General features: G+C 46.0%; 2 protein-coding genes across 4 annotated transcripts in view; both read right to left on the reverse strand.

Annotated features, from left to right (window-relative positions):
* Positions 1-6,669, reverse strand: part of RALGPS1 (Ral GEF with PH domain and SH3 binding motif 1) — a 330,788-nt gene extending 324,119 nt beyond the window's left edge. For both annotated transcript variants that reach the window (XM_066256190.1, XM_066256189.1), the window contains exon 1: positions 6,571-6,669. The gene's annotated coding sequence lies outside the window, so the exon portion shown is untranslated. The remainder of the gene's footprint in view (positions 1-6,570) is intronic.
* Positions 1-8,059, reverse strand: part of ZBTB34 (zinc finger and BTB domain containing 34) — a 32,484-nt gene extending 24,425 nt beyond the window's left edge. The window contains exon 1 of one of the 2 annotated variants that reach the window (XM_066256177.1): positions 6,571-8,059. In XM_066256177.1, coding sequence (XP_066112274.1) covers positions 6,571-7,043 — 473 coding nt within the window. In that variant the 5' untranslated portion in view covers positions 7,044-8,059. Of the gene's footprint in view, positions 1-6,079; positions 6,181-6,570 lie in introns of those variants that run through there. The other variant, XM_066256178.1, reaches the window with a different exon arrangement.
* Positions 8,060-12,929: the final 4,870 nt, after the last annotated feature.

Here is a 12,929-nt window from a genome sequence, read left to right on the forward strand (position 1 = left end):
CAGAGAGACTAAGAGCCTTTCCCAAAGTCACAAAGACTGGCTGAGTCAGGATTTGAACCTAGCTGTCAGTCTCCCGAGCCAGATTTTTTTTTTAAGTGAGGGGAAGGGAGTTAAAGAGACAGACTCCCACATGCACCCCGACTGGGATCCACCTGTCAACCACCATCTGGGGCTGATGTGATGTTAGGACCAACAAAGCCATCCTCAGCATCAATGCTCTAAACCAGGCATAACCAACAACAGCCCGCAGGCCATATCTGGCCCACGTAATGAGTTTATGCAGCCATGATTAAATTTTTAATATTTTCCGCTACTTTAAAATCTCAGCTACTCAGAAGTGGAAGCGTCTTATTGGAAATTGAGATATTTAAGATAGTGATACGCAGAAGAGAATTCCGCAGTGACTAATCTAGGGTTAACTTCCAATAATTAATCGAATGGATTTACGATACTTCTTCATTTTTTAAAAAAATTCCATTTCAAAGATTTACAACTTTTGTACTCATCTATATTCGGTATGAACTGTTCAACGTTTAGTGGCGATGTGAAACCCACATTCTTTTAGACGGAGTTTGCCAGTGCTCAACCAAGGTCAAACAATTCGTTATTTTTGTGGTCAAGTGTGCTGAATCAAGTGGCATTGTAGCATAGACAATAGCTGCAGTTGATAACTGAAAACGTGCCCAGGCTATTTGTAAAATGAAATAATTGTTTTATTTGTGATATAACCCCTTCAAGCTCATTCTATTAATTAAATATTGTTTTGATTGATTGCGATACAGTTTGGATATTTATACAGTATGTAATTATATATTAAAATATTTTTTATTAAAATAATATTGTATATTAAAATTTTTTCACTCACATTTATTCATAAACAAATTACATAATAAAATTTTGTTTACTTAAATCGTTTTTGTATTTAATTTTTTTTTAATTTTTTTTTTTTTGTATTTTTCTGAAGCTGGAAACGGGGAGAGACAGTCAGACAGACTCCCACATACGCCCAACCGGGATCCACCCGGCACGCCCACCAGTGGCGACGCTCTGCCCACCAGGGGGCGATGCTCTGCCCCTCCGGGGCATTGCTCTGCTGCGACCAGAGCCACTCGAGCGCCTGGGGCAGAGGCCAAGGAGCCATCCCCAGCGCCCGGGCCATCTTTGCTCCAATGGAGCCTTGGATACGGAAGGGGAAGAAAGAGACAGAGAGGAAGGAGGGGGGGGTGGAGAAGCAAATGGGCGCTTCTCCTATGTGCCCTGGCCGGGAATCGAACCCGGGGCCCCCGCACGCCAGGCCAACCGGCCAGGGCCTGTATTTAACATTTTTTAATTTTAATATTTCATCCGGCCCATGAAAAAAGTTTTTTCTAATCTGGCCCAGGGGCAAAAACTGTTGGCCAGGTCTGCTCTAACCAATGGAACCACTGGCTGCTGGAGAGAAAGAGAGAAGAGGTAGAGGGAGGAGGAGGGGGAGATGAAAGGAGGGAGGGGAAAAGAAGCAGATGTCTGCTTATTATGTGTACCCTGACTGGGAATCGAACCCAGGATGTCTGTACACCGGCTGACGCTCTAGCCACTGAGCCAACCAGCCAGGGCCTAGAGCCAGAATTCTTAAATGTTGTAAGAGTAAGATTTTAATCCAGGCCCCCTGGTGACAGTCAGGATATTTATTAGTGCCAGACTCTTACTAATCAACTTTGAGTGGAAAGGGAATTCTCACTAAAGGATATATCATTACACCAACACAGTGATAATTAATTTGCTGTAGTTTGCATCCAGTTCTCTGCATAGTGTCCATTCTTTTTAATTCTGTTATGAAGTGGGTAAATAGATGTTTCCAATTCCAATCATGAATTAGAAAGATTTGTTATCAGGTAAAAGAATGAATAAATCCTGACTCAGCCAGTCTTAATGACTTTAGGAAAGGCTCTCAGTCTCTCTGAGTTTGTTTCCTCCTCACTTAAAGCAAAGAACTAAAAAATGTCAAGGAGTAGCATCCTATATTTGCTTACTGCTAGCATTTCAGAGGGCACTGAACCTAAAAAATATACTGCTCACAAAAATTAGAGGATATTTCAAAATGAATATGCAGCTATAAAGAAAGAAGCATTTGATTTTGTTTTATTAAAAAAGAACATCAGAAAAGAAAATGACAAGTCAAAGAAAGTTGTTCATTATGCAAATGAGATACAAAACCAACTTTTATTTCATTGGGGAAAATGCACTAAACAAAAGGCTATGAAAGTGCCTGACCAGGTGGTGGCGCAGTGGATACAGCGTCGGACTGGGATGCAGAAGGACCCAGGTTCGAGACCCCGAGGTCGCCAGCTTGAGCGCAGGCTCATCTGGCTTGAGCAAAGAGCTCACCAGCTTAGACCCAAGGTCGCTGGCTCCAGCAGGGGGTTACTCGGTCTGCTGAAGGCCCGCGGTCAAGGCACATGTGAGAAAGCAATCAATGAACAACTAAAAAGTCGCAAGGCGCAACAAGAAACTGATGATTGGTGCTTCTCATCTCTCTCCATTCCTGTCTGTCTGTCCCTGTCTATCTTGTCTATCTCTGCCTCTGTAAAAAAAAAAAAAAAAAAAAAGGCTATGAAAGTAATGGAGCATCTGCACGTTCCCTGATCCCCTAATTTTTGAGAGCAGTGTACATTAAGTCCCGCCTCTTATGACAAAAAGACTAGAAAAGCTCATCTTGAACTGCTTTCTTCCATGTCATCAATATCAACCAGAAAATAACCATTAGATATTAAACTGCATCAGCTGGTGACCTTCACTAAGCTAAATTCAACAGTTTATCAGCTACAAAACATCACCTGAACACAATTAAGACGTTTGAAAAACAGTAAGCAGAATTTGAACAAATAACATGACAATTAATGAGAAAGACATAATAATGGCATTCGAGATTCACAACTGGCATTTTTTTTTCTTTTTTTCTTTATTCATTTTTAGAGAGGAGAGAGAGAGGGAGAGGGAGAGAGACAGAGAGAGAGAAGGGGGGAGGAGCTGGAAGCATCAACTCCCATATGTGCCTTGACCAGGCAAGCCCAGGGTTTTGAACCGGCGACCTCAGCATTTCCAGGTCGACACATTATCCACTGCGCCACCACAGGTCAGGCCACAACTGGCATTTTTTACAGGCACTTGAGCTAGAAGATAGAAGAAGGATCCAGGGACAGGCAGAAACCCACAACTCAATAGATACACTCATGGTCAGCAGCCTAGCATTTCTCCTAATGTGTACCTAATATAAATAATAATGATATTAATAATGTATTAAACAGTTACTAGGTGCTGCAAATTTTGCCAGCTCTTCGTCTATTTTTTTTTTTTTTTTAAACTCATAGCAACCCTATACAGTAATTTTATCCCTACAATATAGATGAGTACACAGAGACTCCAAGACATCATATAAATTGCCCAAGTTCACATAGCTACTAAGTAGCCTTAGTAGCTGGTCTGATTCCAAAGCTGATGGTCTTTCTCTCTCCAAGACCTCCCAAACAAAGGATTACATGATTTTTTTTCTTTTCCCAAAATTAAGAGTAAACAATTTAATGTTTCAAAAATGTGTATTATGTTATCAGCACCCTAAGAATGAAACCTGAAAACATCCACCTTGAATGGCAGCATTAGATATAAGTGACATGACAGAAGAAACTGATAATAGAATGTCCTTTTAAAAAAGGAGGGAGGCCCTGGCAGCTTGGCTCAGCAGTAGCATTGGCCCAGCATGTGGAAGTCCCAGGTTCAATTCCCAGTCAGGGCACACAGGAGAAGCGTCCATCTGCTTCTCCAGCCTTCCCCCTTTCCTTTCTCTCTACCTCTCTTCCCCTCCCGCAGCCAAGACTCCACTGGGGCAAAGTTGGCCCGGGTACTGAGGGCCGCTCCATGGCCTCTGCCTCAGGCACTAGAACTGCTCCAGCTGCAACAGAGCAATGCCCCAGATGGGCAGAGTATCGCCCCCTGGTGGGCATGCCGGGTGGATCCCGGTTGGCCGCATGCGGGAGTTTGCCTCCCAGTTATAACTTCGGAAAAAATAATTTTAAAAAAAGGAGCTATTAAAAATAAAAGTTGTTAATCAATAAAAATAAAGACATATTTAGTGCTTGTTATAAAAGTCTAGCTACAGTATTAGCTACTACAAAGGCTCAGAGAGATTAGAGGTCATTAGGACCCAATGCCCTCAAAAACTCCCCGTCCACTTAGGACAAGTTTAATAAGCAGGAACCAGTGCAGAATGCTGTACTGGAGCTTCTGAGTGCCACAGAAGCATGGGGGGAGGGCAGTCTGGGAACACCCTCTGGAGGAAGTACATCTTCAGCAGGGGTTTGAAGGAAGTGAAATGAAGAATTTACACAGAAGAGAAGAAAAAGGAGGCCAGCACTTCAGAAGGGAAACCAACAGGAGTGAAGCTCTAGAGCAGCAATCTTCAACCTTTTTCATCTCATGGCACACATAAACTAATTACTAAATTTCTGCAGCACACCAAAAAATATATTTCTGCCGATTTGACCAAAAAGGGGGTGGTGATGGTAAAATTTTGATTCATTCACACTCGACAGCTACTGTTGTTTGCCGCTGTCATGTTTTTATCTGACAATCTAAGGGAAAAGAGGTCAGTGCCCCTGACTAAATAGTCAGGTATTGCATTGTTTTAAAAATTCTTGTGGCACACCAGTTGAAAATCGCTGCCCTACAGTCACAAACCCACTCCCAAAGGGAACAGGTTGGGAGAGGAATAAGCGGGAAATAAAGGTTCAGGTAGGTAAGGAGGGGCCAACCAAGGAAAGCCTTGAAGGTGAGCAATGGCTGGACACAATGCGGCAGGTAAGAGGCCACTACTCAGCTTTGAGGAGTGGTATAAATGCCATGGTCACTTGGCCTATCACCTGGCCCCTAAGTTCTCCCTTCCTCTTCTATAAATGATCTAACATCAGGAACCACCTCCAGTCTCCTGCCCACACCACTGCCTTTAGAATAGTTTCAACTTTGGCCTAGCGTTCAAGTTCTTTCAGGAACTAGCCCAACCAATCCTTCCTCCTGTTCCCTTCCTATCTGAACCCTTCTCTGTAAGCAGGCTAGTCTATTCACTAACTCCATAAGATCACTGGACCTGATTCCTCTTTTCCCATCTGAATCCTACTCACCTTTTTAACAGCCAGTTCAAAGCCCAATCCTTCCCTAAGCCTCCCTGTCCACTGGCCTATAATGACCTTCAGCTCTCCTTCCTCTTAGTTTTACAGTACACAGCCCTGTCTAATAAATTACCTTTTCACACGTAAATTCTCAGCACCTAGTGTAAAGCTGCTCGGAGGCTGTGTGCCTTCTACGTCTTTCACCCACCACATGGAATAGCATCTTGACATTTAATAAGCAAGCAAACACTCAATTCTTTTTTTGACTTCCTATATTAAGTTTGGCATTAGCATAAAGGAAGGATGGGGAGGGGAGACTTCTAAAGTCAGAGAACAGCTAAGTAGCTGTTGCAATAATCCAGATGTGAAGCAAAGAGGGCCTGGACTAGGGAACAAAGAGAAAACGGGCAAATATAAACAACAACAAAAATGTTTGCATGCAAAAACTCGAAAGAATATGATCGTTGCTACTAGGAACAAAAACAAGGGATGAATTATGAGTAAGGTAAGGTTTAGAAACACTTCTTGGAATCATTTTAAAGCCTGTATGAAACCCAGTGTATTAAGTGGCCAAAAAGTACCTCTTTGCAAAAAGTCTTCAGTGAAACTGCCCAATATCTTGAACCAAGGACAGCCCTTCCAATTTCAGACATAGATCGTATACAGGAGTAGAACTGGAAGAGTCTTCAGAGGGCTAATGTAAAATCCTCAATGACCATACGGGGAAACTGAGACACAGCGTGGAAGAGGCTTGCTGAAAGTCTCAAGACAGACTTCCAGACTAGTGCCGCCCGAAAGCACAGCCGCCAGACCTAGAAGGACACTGTTTACACCCCCAGTCCGGCCCCGGCCCAGCCCTCCGTAATGGCAGGACCGACTGAGGGCGAGAGTGACCATGGAGACGTCTAGGGCCAAGCACGACGCGCCGTCGTGTTTACCTGGAGAAAGGCGGTGGCTTGGGGCAGGGGCTCCGTTGCAACCACAAGCAGGGCCAGTCCTGCGGCCTGGCCCGGTTATCCAAGGGTTTCACCCACCCGGCCTCCTCGTACAAAGGGGTAGCGCCCCGAGGGCAAAGGGCCCGGAAGCAGGGGATCCCCCGACGCTCGGGGCGGCGGCTGAAGAACCCGGGGCAGCTTGCCTAGCCGACCCTCTGCCCGCCAGTAGCATCCGGACTGCGGGCCGCGCACTGCTGGCCCGTCGGGGGCGGGCGCCTGGCCGGAGCAGGTGCCCGGGGCCTCCCGACCCCGCCCGGCCTCGGCTCCAGCCCGCGCCACCCGCCCACCCACCGGCCCGCCGGACTGACCAGGCGCGGAGGCTCCCGCCGGCCGCGCCCACAGGGAACCGGACAGCGGCTGGGGACTGCCCCCGGCCCCGCCAGCTCTGCCCGAGCCTCGCCCACCGCCTGCCGTCCCCGGCCAGCGTGCCTCACCTGCCGAGAGCGCCGCGCTCACATCGCCCGCCCGCGGCGCTCCCTCCGCCGCCGCCGGCGCCAGGCCCGTCCCCGCCGCTCCAGCAGCCGCCCCAGCCCGCGCCCCCCGCCCCCGGAAGCGCTTCGAGGCCCCGCCCCTTCGGTACCAGCGCTTCCGGGCAGGCGCGGACCGGGAAGGTGGCGCGGCGGTGCGATCTTCTCGCGGCGTCCCGATTCCGGCCCGAGTATGTCCCGCAGCCTCGCCACGGATGACTGGGAAGACGGCAGTCCTGATCTCGACTCCGGAAGGGAGCGGCAGCAGCTATGCTCTCCAAGCCTCCCGCCCGTGGTCTCCGCGGCGCCCCCTGCTGGCGGGAGGAGGGCTCCCGGAGCGGAATGGGTAGGGGGCCAGGACCCTTGACACGCCATGACCCGGAGCCTGTGTCCACCACCGGCTCAGCCCTCCGCTTCCGAGACCCTGTCTCCCACAGCATTTCGGGTGCCTGCAGCTCCTCCGAGCTGCGCCTGGTGGGGCAGCTGAAGGCAGTAAGGTGCAGTGGTTCAGAGCACGGGCCAGGGGACCTGCCATACAGAGTCACTTAATGTAGGACCTTGGGCAGATTTCCTTTCCCTCAAAATGGACATAAAAATTCCGAAGTTGAGGTTATAAAGCCCCTGGCACAGAGCAGGTCTCAAAAAATGCGCATTGCCAGACTCTTGGAGTCACCCCAATCTTGACGCTGGGGTAGGAGTAGGAGTGGGAGCCTTGCCCAACATTGAACTCTCTGCTTCGGGCGAATTTAACACCCTTTAAAGAGCTTCTCTTCGCATTTTTGTGGACTCCTCAGTGGTTGTCAGCGATCTCTTCCTTTTTCTGACTGCAATAAAAGTAAACTAGGAATCAAAGATACTAACTCTTCTTCAAGATAGAAAGCTGAGACTTCCCGATGCTATCTCATTCTTTGCAAGCAGGAACTCTCCAGGATCCATCCAGTAACCATTTTCCAATAACAACAGCAAACCTTTGTTACAGTCTGGGCAGGGCATTGTGTAGGCACTTTATAGGCATGACCTCTAATACACAACCCTAGGAGGTAGCCGTGTATTATTACCCTTATTACTGAGGTTCAGAGAGGTAATTGACATATCTAAAGTCACACAGCTAAATATCAGACTTGAGATAAGCTTCCTTGTCTGACTCCAGACAGGAACTTCTATGGCAACAGGATATTCTGAACGCACAATTTTAAGTAACCAGTTTCTAACTGCAGGCAGCTGGGCAGACAGACTCACTCTAATTACTATTCCTCTTGAATTGTTGCCTTGAGCTCTGTCCCCAAGAGTAAGATCAGTGAACCCAAAGGCACAGGAATTTGTCGTCTTGGCAAGCCAGGTTCACTCGGACCTGTGGGCTGATACATATGCCCACAAGTGAGTTCCTGTGTCCCTACAGACCAGTGGTAGGCCTCATCATTTTAACTGATTTTTGCTAAGTTAGTAACTAAGAATCAGGGTCTTCCTGGCTATAATACATTATTTACCTGTTGTTAAGAATAATGCAGACTAAAATGTTGCTAAGTATTTAACCTTTGTGCCAAGTGTCTCAAAGTTATTGACCATCTCTCCTTTGGATGCTGGGTAATTACCTCCTAGATTTTTATTTATTTCCTCACATAATTGGGTCATTAAACTCATATTTTCCAATCCCCTGCTATTGCTGTTTTGGGGCTGATCATAATCTCTATCAATTTATGTAGTTAGAAAATTGTCATTTCTTCAAAATTGGGGTTCATGTGTTTGTTTTCCCATAATCCTTGTGGAATTTTAAATGATTTAGCTTTTAGCCTATTTGAAATCAAGAAGAGCCTGGAGGGAGATTTATTCCACAGGTATCCAGTTTCCACCGTAGTATTTAGGAAATGATCAAATTTGCATTTCCTCAAAGTGGGGGGTTAACCTTCAATCCAGTCAAGGAGGGGTTTTGCCATAATGGGCGTCAGCCTTTGTGACAGAGACAGCTGATGTTTGCCAGTATGTGTGTTTCACTTCCTCTTCTTCCAAGGCACACGGTTAAAACACATCACCCAGCCTCCCCTCTATGTCACATGCTAAGTGAGCTAGTGTGTGAAGTGCTTGTAAAAGTGAATTCCTCCGCCCTTCTTTCCTCTTCCCCCTTCCTAGGACAGATGCGGCCTGTATCTCCGCTTCTCATCTATTCCAGATTCCTGAGCACTTGGAGAGTCAAGATAACCAAGTTATCTGATTCCAGCCTCTTCTTCTCTAAGGGAGACCCTTTCTGCCAGAAGTGAGGCTACTTTATACGCCACTGGCACACTTTAAAATCCCCAGTTTGACACAATTTATCGTCTGTGTTGGCACCTGTCTGAGTCTTTAAAGGACATGCATAAGTCATAAGTACCGCATTTCCTCATGTGTAAGACGCACCTTAATTTTGGGGCCTGAAATTTGAAAAAAATTAAAAATGTATTACAGAAAGTTATCAAAGTCAAGTTTTATTCATCATAAAATTCATACAACTCCTCATCACTGTCACAACTCCCATCCATTAACTTGTACTCACCTGTGTCTGGTGACAAATCACTGTCTTCAACAATGAGCGCACTACTAGCTTGTAAACTGTGAGAGGATGAGACCTGTCTGACTTCCTTGTTTCTCCAGTGCTTGGTACTCAATAAAACTTTGTTAATAGATGAGTGGTTACCTGTTTTTGCTTCTAAGTTCCTTGAGGGCAGAGGCTGTTTAATTGATCAATTTCCTCTGTACCCTGCAGAGAACCTGGTACTGAATGGGCAGTAATAAATATTTGCTGAATGAAACAATGAATAAATGAATGAACTGAGAGAATGAATCCTCATTTGTTACCCCTTTTCCCTTCATCACGTCTACAACCCAATCTCCCCATCTGTGTCAAAGGTCTCCTGGTCCTGACCAGCCCCTATCTTGCAGCTTCCCTTGACCCATCAGGATGCCAGGTGAGAAGAGAAAGGCCTTCTATATCTGTAAGGTATTCTCCCTGGAAAAATAAGGTTTTCAGGACATCACCATGGGTCTACTCTGTCCCAGTCCTGCAGAGGACACACTTACCCGGTCAAAGGGTGGCTACAATCCAGGAGAGAGTACACGAATACATCAGACCCATTAATTGCAAATTTTCATACATGCACTCCTATCTAGAGTGGTAGGTAGGGTTGTATTCTGATTAAGAGAATGGAGAGATCCTTAGATTTCTTTAGGTAAGTCACTTAATCTTTTTACTTTTTCCTACTCACCTGAAAATGAGGCCTAATATTACTGAATTTCCTTTTTAAATAAAGAATGTATTCCTGTTCACATTTAAACATTCCTGGAGTCAGGAGACATTTTACGGTGAATGAGCATATTTAATCTGGTGGTGTTTTTTGCCCCAAACACAGTCAGTACATCCAGAGTATATCTCAGAATCAATGGCATTCTTGAAAGCTATGTCTTAATTTTGGACTGTTGTAACTCACCTTTTCTCACAGGCAGATATCTGACTAACGTCAGTAAAGTGAAGACATCTGCCAAGATTTAGCCTGCTTTAAAAAGGTGACTTTGTGCTCTAAGTGGTATAAACCAGGCATAAACCTGCCGGGCACAGCATGGATTTCCACGGAGCGAGCAAACTGCACATGAAGAGCATTCATACCGCCACATGTGTTTAATGTAAAGCCAACATCCTGTCCATCAAACATGGGACCAGAACCATTGCTAGCCTTCACTCAGAAGTCAGAGGTCTTTGCAGGATGACTTTGATGACTAAGACTCTTTAAAAAAGATGCCTGGGGAGATGGAACCTTTCCCCCCTTAATAAATTTTTCTAGAGCCAACAGTTCAATTGACCTTAGACACGACTTCAGCTCTTTCTTGAGTTGAGAGCTGTTTAAAATTAAGTCACGGCATCTGATTGTTTGAAAGCCTCACTAAAGATTTTGAGAGAGGGGTGTCTCTTTAATCTCTTTTTCCCTTCTGCTAGTCCTATAGTCCTTGCCTCCTCCTAACAGAATCCGAATGGGGAGCCCCTTCGGGAACAGAGTCCCCAGGGAATGTGGGATGGTCCCAGGCATTGTGGAGGAGGGAGGAGAGTCATCTTTCTTTTTCGTTTAATCATCTTTATGCAATAAGGTGCAATGAGTTTTGACCAATGTAAACAGTTGTTAACTGCCACCATGACCTTTGCTTTTTTGACTACTGCTGAACGTGAAGAAGGTGCTCGGCCTCTGGTCTTGAGGTCCACAGAATCCCTGTGTACCTCACCTTGCTCATCCACGCTGTGGAAATCAGTGACTATGGGAGTCCCAACAGGAGAGGTGAGATCACCATGCCCAAAGCAGCCCTGGCATAATGTTATAGTTGCATATTTATTCATTCAACACATATTTATCGAGTACTAATTAAGTGCCAAACATTGATTGCTCTGGGTGCTGGGGAAGTGGACAGGAGAAAAAGAACCCATGCCCTTCTGGACCATATGTGCCATTAAGGATAGAGAAGCATAAACTAACAAAACTTGTAGGATGTTAGATGGGGAGAGGAGGGCTCTGGAAAAATAAACAGGGAAGGGGCAACAGGAGAGGACAGTAGATCATCCAATAACAGTTTTATTCTAGTTTGAAATTCTTACCTTCTCTGTCAAACAGCTGCAGGGTGAGGGAGGGGCTCACGGCACCTGTCTTCCTGACTTGAACCTCTCTCCCTACTGACAGTGAGCTGGGGTTTGCCTGAGCCCTATGTTCATCCCCTCCTTGCTCTCATCAGTCGTCTTCTGCTGGGCTCCTCCAGGATCTGCTCCTTCCTAGCTCTTGTGTCCCCGCTGTACCTGATCTTGGCTCTGTTGTCCTGTTCACCATCTCTGGCCCGGAAGTGGACTGGCTTTTTTTTCAGTTCAGTGCTTCCACTATTACTAGACATTCTTTCATCACATTTCCAAGATTGGGCCACATGGCAAAAACCATGAGACCCTGGGTAGGTTCATCAGACTCTCTAGACTTCAGTTTTCTCATCTGTAAAATGGGCATGGTAATAGTGCCTGCCCCAAACCGCTGTTATGAGAATCCTACAAAAGAACAGGTAAAGTGGTTCTCAGAGCCTGGCACCTGGTGGGTGCGGGATCAAAAGGAGCTGTTAACATACAAAGGACTGAGCAGATGGAAGCAATGCAAGGAGGCAGCACAGTGTGCAACCCGGCTGTCTCTCCCTTCTCTCCCCCACTGACACTGTCATTCTAGCTCTCCTTTCATCAGGGAGCTTACCTCCACGGAATCTTCGCCTCTGGCCACTTAATGAAAAAAACGCTTCAACTGATCTGCTCTCTCCCTCCGCCCCACCCCCGACTCTCATTGCCTGAAGAACAGTCTTTGTTCAAAAGGGATGATGTATTTCTTGTCAGTCAAGACTCAAGGAGCCTGGAGTCTTTTCGTCCTTTCTTTACTTCTAGTGCCTTGGTTGGTAAGATACCATTTGTCTCCTCTCTGAAAATAAGTAGCCTTTCAGAACTCCCAGAAACCTTGGCACTTGTTGCCAAACTAGTCCGGGGTGAAATTTGTCCGGGGCACCCCTTGGCACTAACAGAATCTCAGTCTCTCAGCATGGATCCCTTCTCCTGGCTGGAACCTTCCTTATTTCACAGCTTGGAAGGCTGGCTTAGCTGACAAGTTACACAGTAACACTTCCTATTTTTTAACCTGCCCCCAGTTCTCATAAGTCATTCAGATATGTGAGTAACCTCCACCATTCCTCTCTTCCTCTCACCTTTTTTTCCTTGAGTCTCTGGGATTTGACAATGTTGGACACACTCGTCTGCTTTGGCTTCCCAGACAGACCTTTTAGTCCTAAGTCTTGGTAGAGGTGGCTCAACTTCTGGTCAAGTGATAAAATGAGAACAGTTTCTATGGTCAAAACTCACTGAACACAATTCAGATGCTCTTAATCTCTCTGAACTTCTGTTTCCTCATCTGTAAAATGCAAATAGTAAGTGTTGTGATCCCAAAGGGTTGCTGGGAGTAAATGTGATAATGATTGTAAAGTACTTTACAGAGTGCCTCATATGTGATAAACACACAAAAAACAGTAGCTCATACGTTCACATTGGGCTTTGTTCGGATGAGTCTTATTTTCTTGCTGAGGCCTCTGTCCTGGTCAGCTACCTGGGAGCTATCCTACAGAGCCCTGGGCATCTGCTGACTTATATCTGTCAGGCATAAGCAGCTTAACACAGGGACCTTGTCTAAACTCTCTCACAATTGTTAAGAAGTTACCAGCATTTCCTGTTGTCAGGGCTTCCTGTGACTTGAGTCTTGCTCCTCTCTGGGCACAAGGAAAGTGCTCAATAAATGTTTTAA

Source organism: Saccopteryx bilineata, chromosome 2, assembly GCF_036850765.1.
Source record: "Saccopteryx bilineata isolate mSacBil1 chromosome 2, mSacBil1_pri_phased_curated, whole genome shotgun sequence".
Classification (NCBI taxonomy): Eukaryota; Metazoa; Chordata; class Mammalia; order Chiroptera; family Emballonuridae; genus Saccopteryx; species Saccopteryx bilineata.